Raw genomic sequence first — 18,730 nt, 5'->3', positions numbered from 1 at the left:
GGTTGGTATTCTTCTTTTGATATTATGCATTCGTTATTGTACAATGTGTCTTAAATCCTTCCAAAAGTCGGTAGTAGTTTGCTTCACTAAAAACATCTAAAGAGCACATAATATAATATATTATATTAAAATGTATTTAATTTGTATCATTTTTCAAAAATATACTAAGTAAGCTTTACTTTATAGTTGTCAACAGTAAACAGTAATATTTATTCTCAGGTTTTGACGAACATGATGTTCCTTCACAACACTACTACTTTAAAATAGTTCCATTCCTTAGTATAGTAATGTAGAAACTAGAAGGTTTATCTCATTCGACTTCCATCACTTTTAAACCTTGGTTCCACCTCCTTAAAACCACTAAAAATACAATTGTCTTTTTTGATCGTTTTGCCAATTGCAAAACATTTTTCCCTGCTCATTTCTTAAAATTATTTCCCAATCGGCACACATCATTTTGATAGGTAAATGGATTTTATATTTTATTATTATTTTTTTTTTAAATCACATGCGTGTCATGACTACTCATGTTTGTGTTTTCAATATTAATTTTTTAGGGGACGGTAATTATTATTTATATTTACATGTATGGATGTGATACTATTATTAAAACTTTAATTTAAAATAACTATATTTGAATTACAACTTTCTATATAGATAATAAAAAATTAAGATAGATAAGTTCTTAGTTAAAAAAATAAAATATAATTATTGGTATGTACAAAATAGTATTTAAGATAAGATACCATAATATGAGTTTCAAATAGCAAAATAATATTAAGTAAAATGTAAAAATATGATATAATTTATTAATGAATAATTACGTCGATTAATTAGTTATGTAATTATCTAGGGATCGTATTACAATTGAAATATAAGAGTTAATTATTAAAAAAATATACTTATAATATTATTTGAAAATATATGCAGCTGGCAAACATTGTTTAACCTAAATGGTACAAAAATCAAACAAAATTGAATGGGTCAGATGTGTTCCATGATTTCAAAGTTATCCCTTTGACATTTTCAGAAACATATCGTTAAAATAAAAATTATGTTAATGTTAATAATATTTCGGGAGTTGTGTGCTATTTGTAGCGACTATAGCTATGGTGCGTACATTAGAACTTTGATATTAATAAGAGTAGTTTATTATCATTTACATAAAATACAACATTTTTCATTGTTAACCGCTCAAATCATTTTAGATTTATTATATTTCTAACTTTTAGTACAAATACATAAGTACATATACCATAACCTTATAATATTATTAATTTAACTTATAAATCAATAAGTAATTAAACAACTTTTTGGTAACAATATTCTACAGAAGCACAAACGCACATGGAGACTCTTAAAAAATATATTTTGTTAAAATTTTAAATTTTAAATAAATTGAATACAAAAATATTGACAGCAAAATTACTACTACCATAATTATATCCAATAACATGTTTTGGTACCAAGAAGCTGATTTGTGAGCTTCATCGTGAAGATAATAAGATCTGTGGTGTCGTAGAACATAATCAATCGAATATTTTACCGATTCAGAAGGTGAAAGTGGACGATCTTTAAAGAATTTTGATACCAGTTTTGCATTACTAGTATACCTGTGGTGTAAAACGCATATGTATAATAGGTACATTTAAATATATATTTTTATTTTATACTGATAAATTTATAAAAAACATGCAAAGTTTTAAATTAGGTTTGATTATGGTTAAATTTAAATGTATAATATTAATACAAATAATAATTCCCGTATAAATTAAATCAAATAAAAAAGCGAGAAAGTGTGTTACGTTCTGCTGTACATTAAGTGTCTAGACAAGCCATTGTATGGATATGTTAAATTTGAATTCAATTATATAAAATCATTGTATACGAAAAAAGATTTTTAGCGGAGACCAACCTATAATATTATCAAGTATATTTTATGATATTATAATGATTAAAGTAATATTTTTACTATTAAGCTTAAAAAGGTAGTAGCCAGTAAGACGTGGGTTAAATTAATTTTGAATGAAAATTTTAAAATGTCCTTGTGGATATTAAGTATACTAATATAATTTGTAAGTTTCAAGCACCCAGGAATAATATTTTTAAATTACAGCAGTTAACAAAATAACTACAATCATTAATCTTTGTTTAAATATCTAATGTTGTCCAAATATTAACTTGAAATAACTATTAAAAAAATGTGTTTATGTACTCTTTTTGACTTTCTGATTACAGTTTAAACTACTTGATTTAAATGCAAAATAATTTGTAAATGTTCAGTTTGATAAATTTTACCAAAATTTGAACTTTAAATACTTATAAAAAAACTAAGGTATGTATTTTTTAACTAATATTGTAACAATGTGCGAGAAGCCTTGCATTCAATTTTCAAGCTTTTTTGGCCTAACAAATGACATCATATTGTTGAGTTACTCGCGAGTTTTTCTCAGTGAAGCCCAATAATCTTACGATATTAATTTAAATAAAAACCAAATAAATATTGTCATTTATAGAAAGAAAAAAAAATTGAATGTCCCAAAACAAATCAAAACATTTTTTTTTATGTTATCAAGTACCTATATAAAATGATGAAATAAAAATTTGGTGGAAATTTCATGTATCTAAGCTAGAGGTACCTTCAGAGGTACACACCAAAACCTAAAATCGAATTTATTGAAAATTTAATGAAAAATTCTCGTTTTTTCTAAATATTTTTGTTGTTTTTTCTAAACTACGGGGAAGTTTGACCTAATGCACCAACTAGATTCACTTTCCAACCACAAAAGATACTGAAGTTGAAAAAGAATTTAACTTTTGTGGTATATAAATATATTATATTATATTACATAAAGGTACTCATACACTGTAACGTACTTTTTATTTTTGATAAGTTCATTAATTGTCTTTAATAATGAATCTTTAGTTATAGTTCGTATGTCCATCGATAATGCCATTCCTGCGTCCACTAAATTACCCACGTTTCTTGGTTGGTCAAAGAAAAGAGGGAATCCAAGAATTGGTAATCCAGCATCAACAGCTTCATATACTCCAGATATTCCACCATGGCTTAGAAATAACTTTACGTTTGGATGAACTGAAATGTAATTATGACAACTTATCTTTGCTTTAATATATTTAACATTTTGGTAACATACGAAGAATTTCTCGTTGTGGGAACCATTTTCTAGTCATTATATTTTTGGGTAAGTCATTAATTTCACATTCATACTTCCACAATATTCTTTGAGGAACTTGTGCAAACGTGTCAATGAATGTTCGTTGAATGTGTTTCGGTAGGGTTGACATTGATGACACGGATCCAAATGTAAAGTATATTATTCCATGTGGTGAATTTTCAATAAATTCTAATATGTCCTGAAGTATGATGATTATATAATTAAAAAAGACTGATAAATAACAGCTTTCTAGTATACTTAACAAAGTTTTTTTTTCAATGATATAATATATTATAGTTTTTTACGCTTGATACATATATTGGGGAACTTGCAAAAACGAGCAACTAACCATTGTTGGTACTGATGAGAGATAACTTTTAAAATATTTGAATTAATATTTAAATATATTTAAGATTGAAAATTTTAATTCTTCTCAATCCGCCAGGGAAAAGTTAATGGACAAAAATAACCTACCCTACTCTACGTCCATATACATTATACTTATATTAATTATGTTAGCTATTTTGCCTATTTTGTTGTGACGATGATACTGTTTTATTTTTGTTACTTACAGATATAAGTTAACTATTCATAGACAAAATCAGCTATGCTAAATACTATAAAAAAACCAATAAATAATAACCATTTCCACCCGTCGTTCCATCATCCTCGATACAAGCGAATATCAACCCAAGCTCTAAGTAAAAACCAGATCCTACATACACCAACGTAAGTGTTCCAACAAATGATTCACCATCCGATCAATCAACACAATTTATTTCAACATTTCTCGAAGAACTGAAGTCCATTCTGAACCTATTATTAATAAAATTAACAGCAATTATAAATAAATTCCCACTTTCCGTCATTACCACTCCATAATATCACTTCTTAATAATCTTATCTATACCAATACTCTCATAAATGTTTCAATATACCAATACTGTTTATGTTTTTTTCTTGATCAGTCTTGATAATAACTATTAAAATATTTTAATTGTACTACTATAAACTTGTTATATATAAACCATAAGTTACATAAATATAATTGTAGAACTATCATAGTCGTCATACTAGAAGATAATACAAAAAATTAAAATTAAAAGTAGTAACTATTGTAGTCAAATATGCGTTCTTAGTTACTTGCAATACTCAAATTTAACTCATTAGTATACAAAACAATATAATATTATAATCGCCCTTACATACGGTAATATTTCAGGTGGTTTCAAATGGATGCCACCGATTTGGATCATATTGACTGGGAACGGCCGAGGAGGTTCAGTGATGGTATGTGTGTTGATGAAAACCATCGACGGTTTGTGCCGGACATCGGGTATGTCGTACCGTTTGGGATCGCGGTAAATCATTCTGGTGTCGGTCAACCACGTCACGAACTTGACGTACACGAACAGCGCCAAGTTGGTCAGTCGTTGCTCGAACGTCTTCGGGACGCCGCCATTGAACATCAGGTTTGGCACATAGGACGGATTAGACTCCGTACCAAAGAACATGATCTCAGTAGGCGAGGATATGGCAAATGGGATCGCATAGACTTCTGGCACATGCAATCGATAGGCTAAGTACGATAGACAAGATGAGTGGAAAGGCTCCACCAACACCAGATCGTAATGACCGTCCTTATCGTCGTTATCGGCACGCAACAGGTCGGCGACGGGTCCAAAGTCGTACAGAGCGTCGCAAATGTCACGCTCGTGGCTACGTTCCGGCATCGGGGGCAATAAATCGATGACCGACCCGAACTGTTCGATCAAGTCGATCGTGTTCATTTCCAGATAAATGGGCAAGACGCTGGAAGCGTCGATTTCCGTGTAGTTCTCCCGGTCACCGATCGGCAGCGGTGTGATGACAGTCACCTGGTGGTGGGTGGTCAACACGTCTAGTATGGACCTCATGTACTGCCAGTGGCTTTTGCTGCCGTAAGGTTCGACCGCCAAAATCCGAGCTCCGGAGATACTGTGGGGATGCAATAGCACGGCTAGCAACACTAGCAACAGTAACGTTTTCATCCTGTGCACAATATAGAGTTACCGATATTTTTCCCGAATCAAAATTCCCGAATGAACTTTTTCCTGAACGGTATTTTTCCGAAAGTCCGTAAACCCTTTTTTCCCGAACACCTTTTATCCGAATCGATATTAAAATCGATAAATTATAATGCATATAAAAACAATATGTAAAATACAAATCAGTATAATATGTCGTTGTAACGACGGTAATGTGCGATAAAGGAAAAATACCGGTACTTTTTCATAAATTCTATCTTAATCGCACGGAAAAAATAATTATTGATAGATTAGAATGTATAGCAATAGCTGTAAATATGTTGTACAGAAAATATGCCACCGTAACTAATCACAATAATTAGATTTAAAAAAAGGAAAAAAAGAGTTCGGTAAAAAAAGTTTCGGGGTTTCGGACTTTCGGGCAAAATACCATTCGGGAACTTCGATTCAAGAAAAACTGCGCGGTTCACAATATAGATTTGTTGCACTTACATTTAAATGACCTACCTAATACTTTATTTTATTTACGTAGAAAACGGTACCTGTATAAATCAAGTAACATTAATATATGATCTTACTTATCTTAAATTATATACTTGCTCGAGATATTTAATTATTAATATATTAAGGACATCGTGCCGGTTTTTCCAATTTTCCGACATTCTATATGAATTGGAAATTATATTTTATATTTTTGTTGCTACTTTAATTATAATACTTTTTCACTGATCTACTGCTATATACCTATTTAGGGGGGGAGGGGGTGAAACGGTATATTATATCAACAAAAATGGCTTCAAACGAAAAACTCTCACGCTTCATTGATAAGTCGAATTTTGGTAATTATTTTTTGATATGAAAGATGAGAACTTTTTTAAAGTCGGATTATAGCCCGAATTTTCATTTTACTTTAAATTGTGCTAGAAAAATAACAAATATTGTGCATCATTCAAATGCATATTTTAGTTTTTGCAAATCGAGTTTTGATCTGACCTGCAAAATGTTATCTACTATTAAATATATAAAAATTAACAAATTCCGATTATTCTACAAGACGTGAGAGTTGTACCTGTGAGCGATATTTCTGTACTAAAAATGTATCGGTTCCGACGGTCTTAATATATTATATTATATTTATATTAGAATGAAGATGATAATATGTTAAACAAATATTAAGTTTATGCGCAGTATTAAAGTCAATGAACTTTAATATGTGTCGCAAATTACTACACACTCTTTTGTACAACGTCCTTGTAAAATCTACCTTGTATTTTTGTAAGATGTATTCAATTGCGCAATGTGTCAAAGTAAATATTATTGTAATAAGTGATTTCAGTCAGTATACCTACTTACGTACTGCAAGGTAATTATTGTAAAGGTAAACCAGAGGCGTCATTTGGGGGGGGGGGGCAGGGTGTGCAACGACTGCAACGGCACGACTAACTTAAAAAATGTTAACAATTTTCCCGCCATTAATACTCCAGTGCGCCGTCATAATCAACTTATACATTATGATATCATATATAGGTTATATAAATAAAATATATATCTTTTTCAAATTTTTGTATATTTTTGGTTTATCAGGTTTACATTGCTTATACTTTATTTGCCTTTTTTTTCAAATAATAGTGATATGGCTTAAGCTGGTTGCTTTCATTGCTTATACGCTTTTAATTCTTTGACTTGCTAACTATTTAAAAGTTGCATTAGTCGTTATGATTTTCAATTATAATTATAAAAGGGAAGGAAAGAATATTTGCATAAGTTTGCATAGGCTACCTACATTTATATATATAAATATATTTTTTTTTAATGGCCTGGTGAAATGTAAATATTGGCCTGCTTAAAAGTTTGCACACCCAGTTAAAAAACTGAAATGACGACCCTAAGGTAAACACTCCTTTCTTGAAATTATATTAACCTTTTAGGAAATATTTTTTCTTACGAAATTTGAAACCAATACTATTTTTAACGAATTTACTATTTATAGTTATTATTTTGTTTTTTACTTTTTGATTGATAGTATAGATTTTTAATTTCATATTCAAAGCAGAATATTTTTCTGAGAATTTCAATCTATAAAAATTTAATTTTTAACCAGTAATTAATTAGTAGTTATAACTTATTAGTATCTACATATTAAGTACTTCTTATCCTTTAGATGAACCTATAGTGTTGGCACAGGTGAATCTCGCAACATTCAGATCCACAACTCCGCTCATCAAAACTCTAAATGCTTATAGATTATAATTATAACTTATTAGAACTAATTAACTATGGGTAGGTACTCGTTTAAAAAATATATTTAGTGGATTTAATTTTTATCAAAATTCAATTATTTATTTACTAATACATATTTGTTGTAGGTATTAAGTATACTAATATACTATAGTTAGTTAGTGCTATACTATAGTGTAGTATAAAATCAGGTCAATGAACTTTAATAGAGTTCACAAATAATTACACAATCTTTATTCTACATTACAACCTTGTGATAGTCTTTAAAATATAAAATGTATACAGTCGTGCAATGTGTCAATATTGTAAAAAAATGTATTATATATTTCAAGGTGATTCTTATAATGGCAAACACTCATTTTGTTTTTACATTTTTTGAATGAAGTATATATTTTGGATTTTGAGTGGAGCGACAAATCTATTAAATTTACAACGATGTTGGTTTTCTGTGTATTTGTATACGTCTTAAGTAACTACAAAAACAGTGCTACGATATTCAACTTCTAGGGGGGTTCTGGTAGAAATTGGTTCTAGTTGGTACTTTTAAAAAGGTTTTAACTATCTTTTATAAGGTTTAACCATTTTATACGAAATACCACGTATACGTTTAATTAATAGAAAATTTAAAAAAAATCGGTGTGTACAATACATTTTTATGAGTGATTGAAGTTCAAATATTGACAACATCTGATATTCAAACGTACAAAATAAATGTATGAATTTATCCTAAACCAATTTTTATTATTTAATTATGATTCAAAAATATTGATCGTATAGAAACTCGAAACATTCCACTGTTTTTTAAATTATAATTTTTTATATATTCCTAATACTATCATACACATTTTAAAGTTTTGAATTTTTTGTTTTTAATGTTGATAAATAATTAGGCTCTGTTAAAATGCTTGAAAATTGAGTGCAAGATCCCACAAAGTTGATTTTTTAGCAATTCAATAATATAAGTTTTTTTTACATCAAATAAAATTTTAAAAAATACATACTTACTGTTTCTCTTAAGGATTTGAAGTTAAAATCTTGACAAAATAAAATGTTGTGAATAAAAATGTATGAAATGTTCTATTTTTATAGAGAAGGCTTCAATAAAGGGATATGAAATTACAACGTTGTGGTTACAAACTTATGCAAATGGTATAACAATAATCACGCAATTATTAGGTCAAATTTAAACATCAGCGTAACTGTTTTAGCTTTATAATATTAGTAATTAATTAGTATAGATAGATATAGATTTAAGATAACACTTACTTGTTTGATAGTGTTACTAATGTACGATCTCTATATTAAATGTTTCATGGTTGTCACTTTTACACGTTAAATAGATATTTAAAAAATGCAAAAAAAAAGTTATAGGAATCTTTTTAGGTACAAACTATAAACAATTTATTTTATTTTATAGGTACCTACAACTTTGACGTACTGTATTTTAGCACGGAATGATGGACCATCATTGAAATACTTACTATTTATTTCCTTTCTTACAACACGAAAATACATTTTGCTTATCTCTTCATAAGGAAAAAACTAAAAAAGTTCAATCACCTCTAATGAGCGCAAGGTCTCCTCTATACAATTCCTTCCTAACATATTCTGTCGCGATATTTTGTTTATTCTGAGTGGTTAGTTATTATTTATTTTTATACTTTGGGAGTCATGCATTAATATTTAATGACAATCGCTCATTAAATTTAGTGAATTGTTTTTTTTTCCTTTAATAGATTTATATATTATGTAAAATTAAATCTTTTTAAATTTATAATTTTAATGTCAAAAATTAAAATTCTGAGGACGGAGTAGTAAAAAAATGAGTAACGGGAGAAAATATTTTTTAAATAACTCTGCTACTTTAACCAGTATAATATATTATATCAACAAACCCCAACCGTGAAAAAAGGCCAAGTCCCTGCAGATCCCCTCCGAAAAAAATCTATCTATTAAAGAAGTGATATCTACAGTGTTGTGATCTAATGTATCGAATGTTGTGATAGATGAAAAATAAATTTTTAGCACTTAAGAGGACGCCACACCCGCATGTGTTGTCTCCGTCTTACAAACGCGTAACATACCAAATTTACGCTCAGCAGTTCACGTTTTATGCCGTTAGCTTAAAAATTAGAGTGAATCGACCTTTTATGAAACTTGATGGTAAGAACTTTATCTGTGTTTTTTTGGAAGTTTTTTAACGATACTTTAGTTTTTAAGAGAGGTACGCTTGTGTAGTAAATGTAAATTAAAAATTATCATAACTCCACTTAAAAACTGAATTATTGTAAAATACTTCCAACAAAACACAGATTAAGTTCTTTCCATCAAGTTTCATAATAGGTTGATACACTCTAATTTTTAAGCTAACGGCATAAAACTTGAATTGCTGAGCGTAAATTCGGTATGTTACTCGTTTGTAAGACGGAGACGACACATACGGGTGTGGCGTCCTCTTAAAAGAGCGCTACCCATTTGTTGTCTCAGTCTTACACGCGTACCTACAACATGATAAATGTTCGTTTACTAGTTTTAATAGTGTGATGTTAGTTTTATGATTAAAGTGAATGCGTCTCTTTACAAATTTTTGGTAAGAACATTATCTGAGCTTAAGTGTCGGCGATTTTTTCGATATTTTAATTTTCAATCCAGATATGAGCATTTTTTATTTGTGATATTTCACGTACCTTTTTACGTGAAAATTAAAATATCGAACAAATCGGTGAAGTTTAAGCACAGATAATGTTTTTACCTAAACGTTTGATTCATTTCGTCAATTCACTCTAACATCAAAACTAACAGCACACTATTGAAACTAGAAGATAAAAATTTGCTATGTCGTACTTTTGTGTAAGACCGTGGAGACAACAGACACATGGGTAGCGCGTACTCTTAAAATATGATAAAAAACTGTTAGACATTTCATCATTTTATTGAACTGTAAAAATAGCTTAAATAAATGTATTCGGTAAGATAATACTTTGGAATATTAGTCAGATGGATATTATATGGGCATTGGCGCATTGCAGCGTTGTCGTTAAAGTATGCGAGTAACTGCAACGATAAAAATAAATACTATAATAATATTATGTTATATAATATTTTATTGCATGTATTAATAAGTGTTAAGCTCCGGTTTCTATATGATATAGTGTGTTTGTTTTGCAAATGACCATACAATTATTGTAGTCGGTAATTGTTTTTTTGTTCTTCTGTCAAAACGCTGGGGAATTCAATACAAGTTTTCTCGTGAAACTTTTACACTAGTTACAAAAAAACCGAAATATACCTGTACAAAATAGACACAATTTTCACAAGCCACATAAACTAATTTTACTCCAACGCTTCACCACTTCGGTGCGTTTATTAAAAATAATATAATACCTATCAAATAGATACCAACATTAAATAGTATAGCAAAAACCCTTATTCTTGCAAATCTACATTGTCGATGTTAGATGGGCTTGGGGCCAAGAGTAGACATCCGAAGTCGGCATGGTACAAGATGTACTTGCGGAAAACCTGCCTTAATAGGTGGAATTCAACAGTCGTCCATCGGGACACAAAAGTGCAGAGCGAAAGCGTACAGTGACGTATACGACAGTGATTATAGTGAGAGGGGAGTGGGTCAAACTCCGCAAACTTTCAAAGTCCACAGTGCCCCTAACACTCGATTTCATTTCAACCTACTAATGCCTACTAATCCCTTCTAGTTTACCCACTGTGCATGCAAGGTTGAAGGTTTGTTACGAACCATCTTCGTTTCGTTAAAATTACAATCCTCGTGCAGTATAGCATTGCAATACGATGATATCAATTTGACATTAATACGTTGTTTCATAAAAAAAAAATTAATGTCTACGTTTAATGATTTGTTAATTTTTTGCGAAATCGAAATGAAACATCATGTAGTTATGTTTTAATATTTGGACGTGTTGGTATTGTTACCTGTACCAACTTTTACCAATTTTTTACATCTTTCTCTTCCGTAGTCCTATAGTAAAAAAAGAATAGCCCAGTGTATTTGAATTGCTTTCCATATTTTACCATACTTGCTACTTGCAATGAGTTGCGCCCTAAGTCACGTTGTTTCAATATGAATCATATTAATTCAAATTAATATAGATGAATGTAGACTAGGTGTATAGAGGACAAACAAATGTTTCATTGCATGTGTATATGTTATGTATATTTACATGTTATATTAAAATATTTGCGTACATTACATTTTGCGTGTATATATACGCACTCACGATACACACATTATATTCGTATCGAGGCAAAATTTGATGTATTTATTTTTATGAATATCATATAATATTGTATCGCATTGCTTTAAGTAATGTGATTTAAACATTATAAAAATCAGTGGCGTTTGCAGTGTAGTCGTTGCGGTCGTCTCTCGTCCGTTATCGCGTGTCGACTGATTCGTAGTGTTGGTCATCGTCGTCGCTCGGAACGGGCTTTACAGGTAAGCCGGAGCGGCGTACGGGTAGTAACCGTAAGGGGAGGCTGCGTATGGTGCTGCTACGTAAGGTGCCGCGGCGGCGTAAGGGGCAGCCGCGTAGGGTGCTGCGACGTAGGGCGCCGCGGCGTATGGAGCAGCGGCGTATGGAGCAGCGGCCACGTACGGAGCGGCGGCTGGTACGACCGGAGTGGCCACACTGTGGGCCACGCTGTGTGACGTGAACGAGCTAGCGTAGGGCGTAGCAACGGCCACCGGAGCGATGGCGGCGGCGGGCACTAGTTCAGCAGGTTTGGCAGATGCGGTCATCATGGCGGACGCGAACACTGCAACGGCGGCTAATGTCTGCACCAAACACACACAAAATACAAAAACCGTAAGTGTTCGTTCGTGTACTAAGAGAACGTTTTTTAATAAACTCATAATATTTATTTTGTCCAAAATTTAAAAAAAAAAGAGCAAAGTAAAAACACCACCATTTACCTCATCATAAAGTGGATTCGTGGACATTACTGAAATACTGACAAAAGTAATAAGATAATAATAAATAATCAGAAGTCGCAAAAAAAACACAGTGTTGCATATAAATGCTAATAATAAAATGGTTTCAGGTTTGTAAATTCATTTATATTATTATAACATCGTCGACCGAATCACCTTAATTTGTTTAAGGGGTTCGGTATAGACAATTTTTATGCAGACCACGTGAGAAAAACACGGTGCAATATTAAGGCAGAATTTTTTGTAATTTCAAAACATGATGTGGTGTGTGTGATCGTAGAGTCCTATTATACCATATTACCATGTGATTATCGAGTTGATCGTTACGATTTTGCATCGATCACAATATTCAAAGAATTATTTTTCCTAGAGTTCGTCACAAGGAATTAAGGATAAACATAAATACATCATGCTTTCTAAGGTCATCAAATTTTTTTATTATTTCCTCGAACGACATAATTTAAAACTTTTGAAATTCAAACAGTTATATCTATAAATTGATTATTTATTTAATTTACGTGTTTGAAAAACACCTCTCATCGTAATTACATTTTTTCCTTCGATAATATAAGAAGCGATTTAAATTCTCAAAATGTGTGAAAAAAATGTAATATATGAACAGGCGCTTCCTAACCAATACTTCGTACTAATTTTTTAGTAAAATTGTAAGTTATATGTGTAAATTATTTAATCAACCATTTTTGGATTTAATATTAAATTCGAAAGTTCACACACTCAAACAAATGTTTGACGTTTGATGATGAAATCAAATCAATATCTTTTCAACTTTCAATATTTGAATATTAATACTATCAACAAATAATCTCAGGTTTTAAATACTTGTACTTACGATTTTCATGATGGCGTTCATTTTTGGTATTTGTTTGGTTTGGTTGGTTGACGAGTTGAAAGAAGTCGATATTGCTTTACAAGCTGGTGTTGAGCGAATGATATTTGGATTGATACGGACTTGCGCTTATATACGGACCGATGACACTCAAATGTCCCACCTATTAAGTTATTGATAGGTGACCGTATTATTAAATCGCTCACATGGGTACCTACATTGAATTTAGTATTGTAAAATTTAGTAATTTGGCATTGGTGCAAACAAGAGCCACCACGAGACGTTACATTAGGATTAGGTATTCAATATTATATAATTCGGACTAGGTACGCCAAGATATGTATGGATATTGAATATTAATCCGAAATCGGGTTAGGTACGATCGTCGATTAATTTATATTCTAAAAACGCATTTGTTATAAGGTCGAACCATATTTAGATTCTACGAGCGAATAATTACGTTGGTAAAAATAAATTACCTTCATAACTACTGTCGACTCGTTTTTGGAAGTACAATAAATGGGTGCTTGTGAATTCCGCTCAAAATGAGTAGGTACAAAAAAGTCCATGGTAAGTTCCGTCCAGAAATGTTGGAGTTATAGGTACCTGCAATTTAAGTGGATGTAAATACCACATTACCACAATGAATATAAATTCGAAAATACAACTTCTAATAAAATTCTATAAAAATGTAACATGATGATCAATAATTGTGTATTATTTATAGGCCTACCTAATGATCTGATTAATAATGAGTGCATCAAAATTATCAACGCTCAGCATTGATTTTGAAAAAGCCTCAGGTATTCGAAATGCAATCAAATGGGCAGTTTGGCCAAATATTGGAATTAATTACTGTAGTTTGATTTATTACAATCATAGTATACCTAGGCATATATATATAAAGTGACCCAATTTTCTAATTATTTAATTGATAATATTATATTAGTCAAGAAATAGCCTCATATATATATATAGATTAATATTGAACCATCATTAGATGTGAAGCTTTTCTTATTAGTTATTTCTAAATTCTAATACAAAGTTTTAATAATACTGATCCTCATATTTTACATTCATAAAAAAGCTTAAAATAGTTCAAATAGAAATGTACTTATAAAAAAAATAGTATGAATCATTTATCAATCACATAAATTTAGAAACTCAAAATAAAAAAAAAACGAACTCAAAATATATTACTAAATGTCTACATTAGCATTTCTATTCATGGCAACCTTCAAATAGTATTTTAATTATGCAAAAAAATAAAATTTTTATTAGACACTAATATCTATGTATAGGTACATTTTGACTTTGTTTCAACTTTCATATTATCTTGTACATTTTAGATTAGCCTAACCTAATCTACAACTATATAGTCTACAGTTTATATTAAGACTGCAAGTTGGTTCTAGCTGAGAAGTCAAAATGAAAAATTCTTAATATTTTTCAAAATAATCGAGAAAAATGTTTTTGACAAAATTGATTTTGATTGTAGCACAATAACCAATCACAACAGTAGATACTTGAAATTTTCACCAGATGTTTATACTAAAATTTAAGAATACCATACGTCCAGACCTTATTGGAGTATATCTACCCGAACAAGATATAGTAAAATAAACTGATTTCAATATAAAAACAAATAGCAGTCAATTTTTATTAAAATACCTACAACTATTTGTATTTGTTTTAATATAAAACTAGGTAAAAAACTAGATTCTAGAATAATGAAAAATAACGATATAATCATACTAATACATTAAACCAATATTTCTAACTTAGCTACCCTATGTCTAGAACTCCAGACTATACTGGAATACCTAGTCAGATAGTCAGTCAGTGTCATTTTTAGTCCCAAGCATTAATTTTATAAGTTTCATTGAAGAAACTTGTATGTAGCATAAGGATACAACATTTTTTTTATTTTACAAGTTTAAATTACATCAAAAATACATAAAACATAAAATAATACTAAAGACATTATTAACAAAAATACAATTTAATTCACAATTATTTTATGCTTCATATTTTATATATATAATGACTAAATAAATACAATACCCAAATCTTCAATGCCACACGTTACGATTTATGAAATCATTTCCAACAGTCGACACAATGAATTTATTTTTCCATAAAATCTACATCGCAGTTATCTTCATAATATGCAAATTGTCCAACAGCCAAATTATTTCAAAAGGTTTTAAATATATCTGCTAATGTAACCTCAATGTTATTAATTCTAATATATTTGTATTTGTTTTTATTACTTTTTTAGTAACTTTAAACCTTTTATAATATTATAATCTATATATTATGTATATTTATATACTTTTTTACTCTATGTATTCTTAATCTAAATTTATCTATTATGTATAATAATAAATCTATTTCATAAAAGAGATGTGCTGATGAGCCAAAAGTTTGATTTGTATTTCTTTTTTTTTTTTTATGTGAAATTATTAAAATGACATTGCAGATTATTATGAATTTATTGTATTATTTTATTTCATATTTATAAAATAAATATTTTATTATTATAGCTACGGTTATTATAATGAAGTGATGTGTGAGAGATTATTAAATTAGATATTAACTATTAATGGAAACAAATAATATTTATTAATTTATAATTTATCTGGTGGATATTTACATATTATATACATTAGACATTTGTATTTGGATATAAGTTGAATATAAAAAGATATTAAAAATATATCTAATGGATATAATATATGTGTTGATATGCATAAGATATTTATATTTGGGTATAAGTTGAATATAAAAATATATCAATATATATCTGATCAATATATGAGTGTTGATATAAATTAAATAACTGTATTTGGTTATTAGTTTAATATTAAAATAATATTCATAGTATATCAATACTATATCTTTTCAATATAATTATGTGGATATAAATAATATATTGTTATTCTGATATTTATCACTTTATCAGATAAATAAAGTTGGTTCATAAGACATTTATATAATATCTGTTGGATATATAAAGTTTTGTAGGGAAGTTTATAAGGATATTCTGTGGATATTAACATAGAATTAAAAATATCTCATTGATATTTATTCAATATGTTTCTGCTATGTTTGTAGGTACTCTATATAAGATGATTTTCAACATAGTCATTGATAACTATGTCAAACATAATGTTTTTGGGAGGTTTTCTGAAAATATTTTGTTATATTTTCGCACATTATATACTACCACTTCCAATCACTTCCAATAACTCAAAATGATGAATGGTACTTTTCAAATATAATTTTCAATTAATCTTATGATGTAGCTTTAATATGATTTTTGCATACCTTAAAATGCTGATAAATAAATTTTTCTGTTAAATGTACAATAAACATCTGCCAAATTTTAAAACTTCCATTATTTTCCATTTAAAGGAATTCCATTGGTAAACAAGCTGTAGAATAAGCTTTAAGAAATAACATACAACAATTTTTATTAATTTCATATTCTACTGAGTTACTTATGTTTAAACCGACAGGTAATAGTTTTATTATTTTAAAAACTATTATCATTTCTTACACTATTGCACATTCATAGAAAACTATGGTTGTCTCTTTCGGAAAACTTCTATTTCAAGCAGGTTTTGAGAAACGCCTCAAATTCTATTGTGTTAATCAAATTTAAGAAATAACTGGTGTAAATATTAATTTTTAACTTTAGGATTTAGCACTCATTAAAGTGTAACATTCTTAGATATTATAAAACAAAATTCTGTTGTTGAATTTCTAATTTTTAATTCATCATACTTTGATTTTATTACTTTATTCCAACAAAGTAGTACACCATTAACAATAAACTCTTTGTCTCTCCTAAAATTGTATTCGAATCTATCATCAAATGTTGAGGAGCATTGCAATATCAACAATATTTTTTCTATTATGAAATGTACAGTGATCATATTCAATTTTCATAGAAAGGAATAAAGAAAGTTAAAATTGGTAAATAATCAAAATTTTCCATTTTTAGAATTTATGTATGTGTAGTTTTACATTTTTTTTAAAAATCAATTTTGAAGTAAGAAACATAAGAATTTAAATATTCATGGCTAGGTACTAGTTTTATTGTCATATTCAATCAATTTCATTTTAATAAACTGTTATGAAAATTTTTGTTCCCATCAATAATGTCTAAAAAGACACTTGCTTATCAACATACTACACATGAGTTGTTGAGTTCTGTGACACTAGTCTCGTAACTTGTTTGAAATTAATATGTTTCAGCTAATAATTTCTAAGACCACAATATCGTCAAAGTAATTCCGTTAAGAAAAACATACCTAAATTATATAAACACCACATAACAAACATTTGAAATGCCATTTCAGTATTCTGTGTGATATACCTCATTACAGTGTTTAAGACTTTAAGCATTCAGCGGCATTATTTATGAATCCGTATGCCTCTTTATAAAGCCCACATACCAGCAATTTCCATTTTACAAGGCAATTAATTCATTTAAATTTTTAAATACTTGTTGAAATAAGATAAAATTATAGAGCTCCAAACTGGCATTACCTGCACAGCGGATTAGTTCGACCACCGCCTAACAGTTGGAAATTGGAAGGGACTTGGTACACATTCTCTACAGCTTAGGACTCAGGAGGCCAATCATTGAATGGATCTGTAACGTCAAATGTATGAAAAACCTTTAAGTTAATTTAATTTTTTTATTTATATTCACAGTATATGTCTGCAGTAATTAGTGGAAGTGGGTGAAGTAGTTTTGTTGGGAATGACAGTGGTGGCAGTAATGGTGACAATGATTCACTTTTAGGATAGAATCGGTGCTGTCTTTCCAATCACAATATTTTGTTTAATCTGAATATCTGATTGACTTTGTTTCCAGCTAATGTTCAATTTATAAAATGTATAGTACTTTAATTCAAAAACGTAAATAAATAAATGTATAGGTATATTTTTTATAATAGTTTGTCTCGTATCACATGAAGCATTTAACAGTCACAGTGTTGAAGTTGAACGTTCCTAAATTTTATTCTAGTTGTCGTTGTATGGTGTTTTATTATTGTATCGTCAGTAAAGAAATACAATATCTAAATAAAAATCAGAGTAAACCCAAGACGGCAAGACCCAACACAAACTTCAAAGTTTGTTATAAACGTACTTTACAGCATCATTAAGACAAACAATATTTCTTAGAGTCACTGACTGGCGAGTGGTGAGTGGCCAATATTTTTTTCTTATCACAGGTGGCGTTAATTCTACAGTGCTTAATTTCCTTGGTGGCCATCGTGCGTGAATAATTTCATCTATAATAAATTATAATGAGTAAATACAATTTTAGTAATGTCAAAAATGGCTGTCATATAGTACGCACTACGCGATATATGTGGTATGACGGTATGTGCCATAAATCATAATATGTTCCATACATAATATAGTTTATGAAACTTCGTTAATTCAATGGGTGAAT

The 18,730-nt window shown here is 29.4% G+C and overlaps 2 protein-coding genes across 3 annotated transcripts; both read right to left on the bottom strand.

Annotated features, from left to right (window-relative positions):
• Window positions 1-4: 4 nt before the first annotated feature.
• LOC111032401 (UDP-glucuronosyltransferase 2C1-like) lies at window positions 5-8,901 on the bottom strand. Of its 2 annotated transcripts, XM_022312710.1 has the most exons (6): window positions 8,711-8,901; window positions 4,385-5,210; window positions 3,159-3,378; window positions 2,878-3,097; window positions 1,436-1,613; window positions 5-96 (listed from the first exon to the last, which is right to left on the bottom strand). In XM_022312710.1, the coding sequence occupies exons 2-6, from the start codon at window positions 5,207-5,209 to the stop codon at window positions 34-36; spliced, it is 1,506 nt and encodes a 501-aa protein (XP_022168402.1). In that variant the 5' UTR covers window position 5,210; window positions 8,711-8,901; the 3' UTR covers window positions 5-33. The 2 variants fall into 2 exon arrangements, with proteins under 2 accessions (XP_022168402.1, XP_022168401.1); XM_022312709.1 differs by lacking the exon at window positions 5-96 and having other exon boundaries at window positions 683-1,613.
• A 2,705-nt stretch (window positions 8,902-11,606) lies between these two features.
• LOC111032398 (proline-rich protein 27-like) lies at window positions 11,607-13,407 on the bottom strand. The gene is made up of 2 exons (XM_022312706.1): window positions 13,261-13,407; window positions 11,607-12,254 (listed from the first exon to the last, which is right to left on the bottom strand). Exons 1-2 carry the CDS (start codon window positions 13,279-13,281, stop codon window positions 11,910-11,912), a joined length of 366 nt encoding a protein of 121 aa, XP_022168398.1. The 5' UTR covers window positions 13,282-13,407; the 3' UTR covers window positions 11,607-11,909.
• Between the last annotated feature and the right edge of the window lie 5,323 nt (window positions 13,408-18,730).

This window comes from Myzus persicae, unplaced genomic scaffold, assembly GCF_001856785.1.
Source record: "Myzus persicae strain clone G006 unplaced genomic scaffold, MPER_G0061.0, whole genome shotgun sequence".
Taxonomy (NCBI): domain Eukaryota; kingdom Metazoa; phylum Arthropoda; class Insecta; order Hemiptera; family Aphididae; genus Myzus; species Myzus persicae.
The sequence above is the reverse complement of the archived record's forward strand: the minus strand, read 5'-3'. Positions and strand labels throughout refer to the sequence as shown.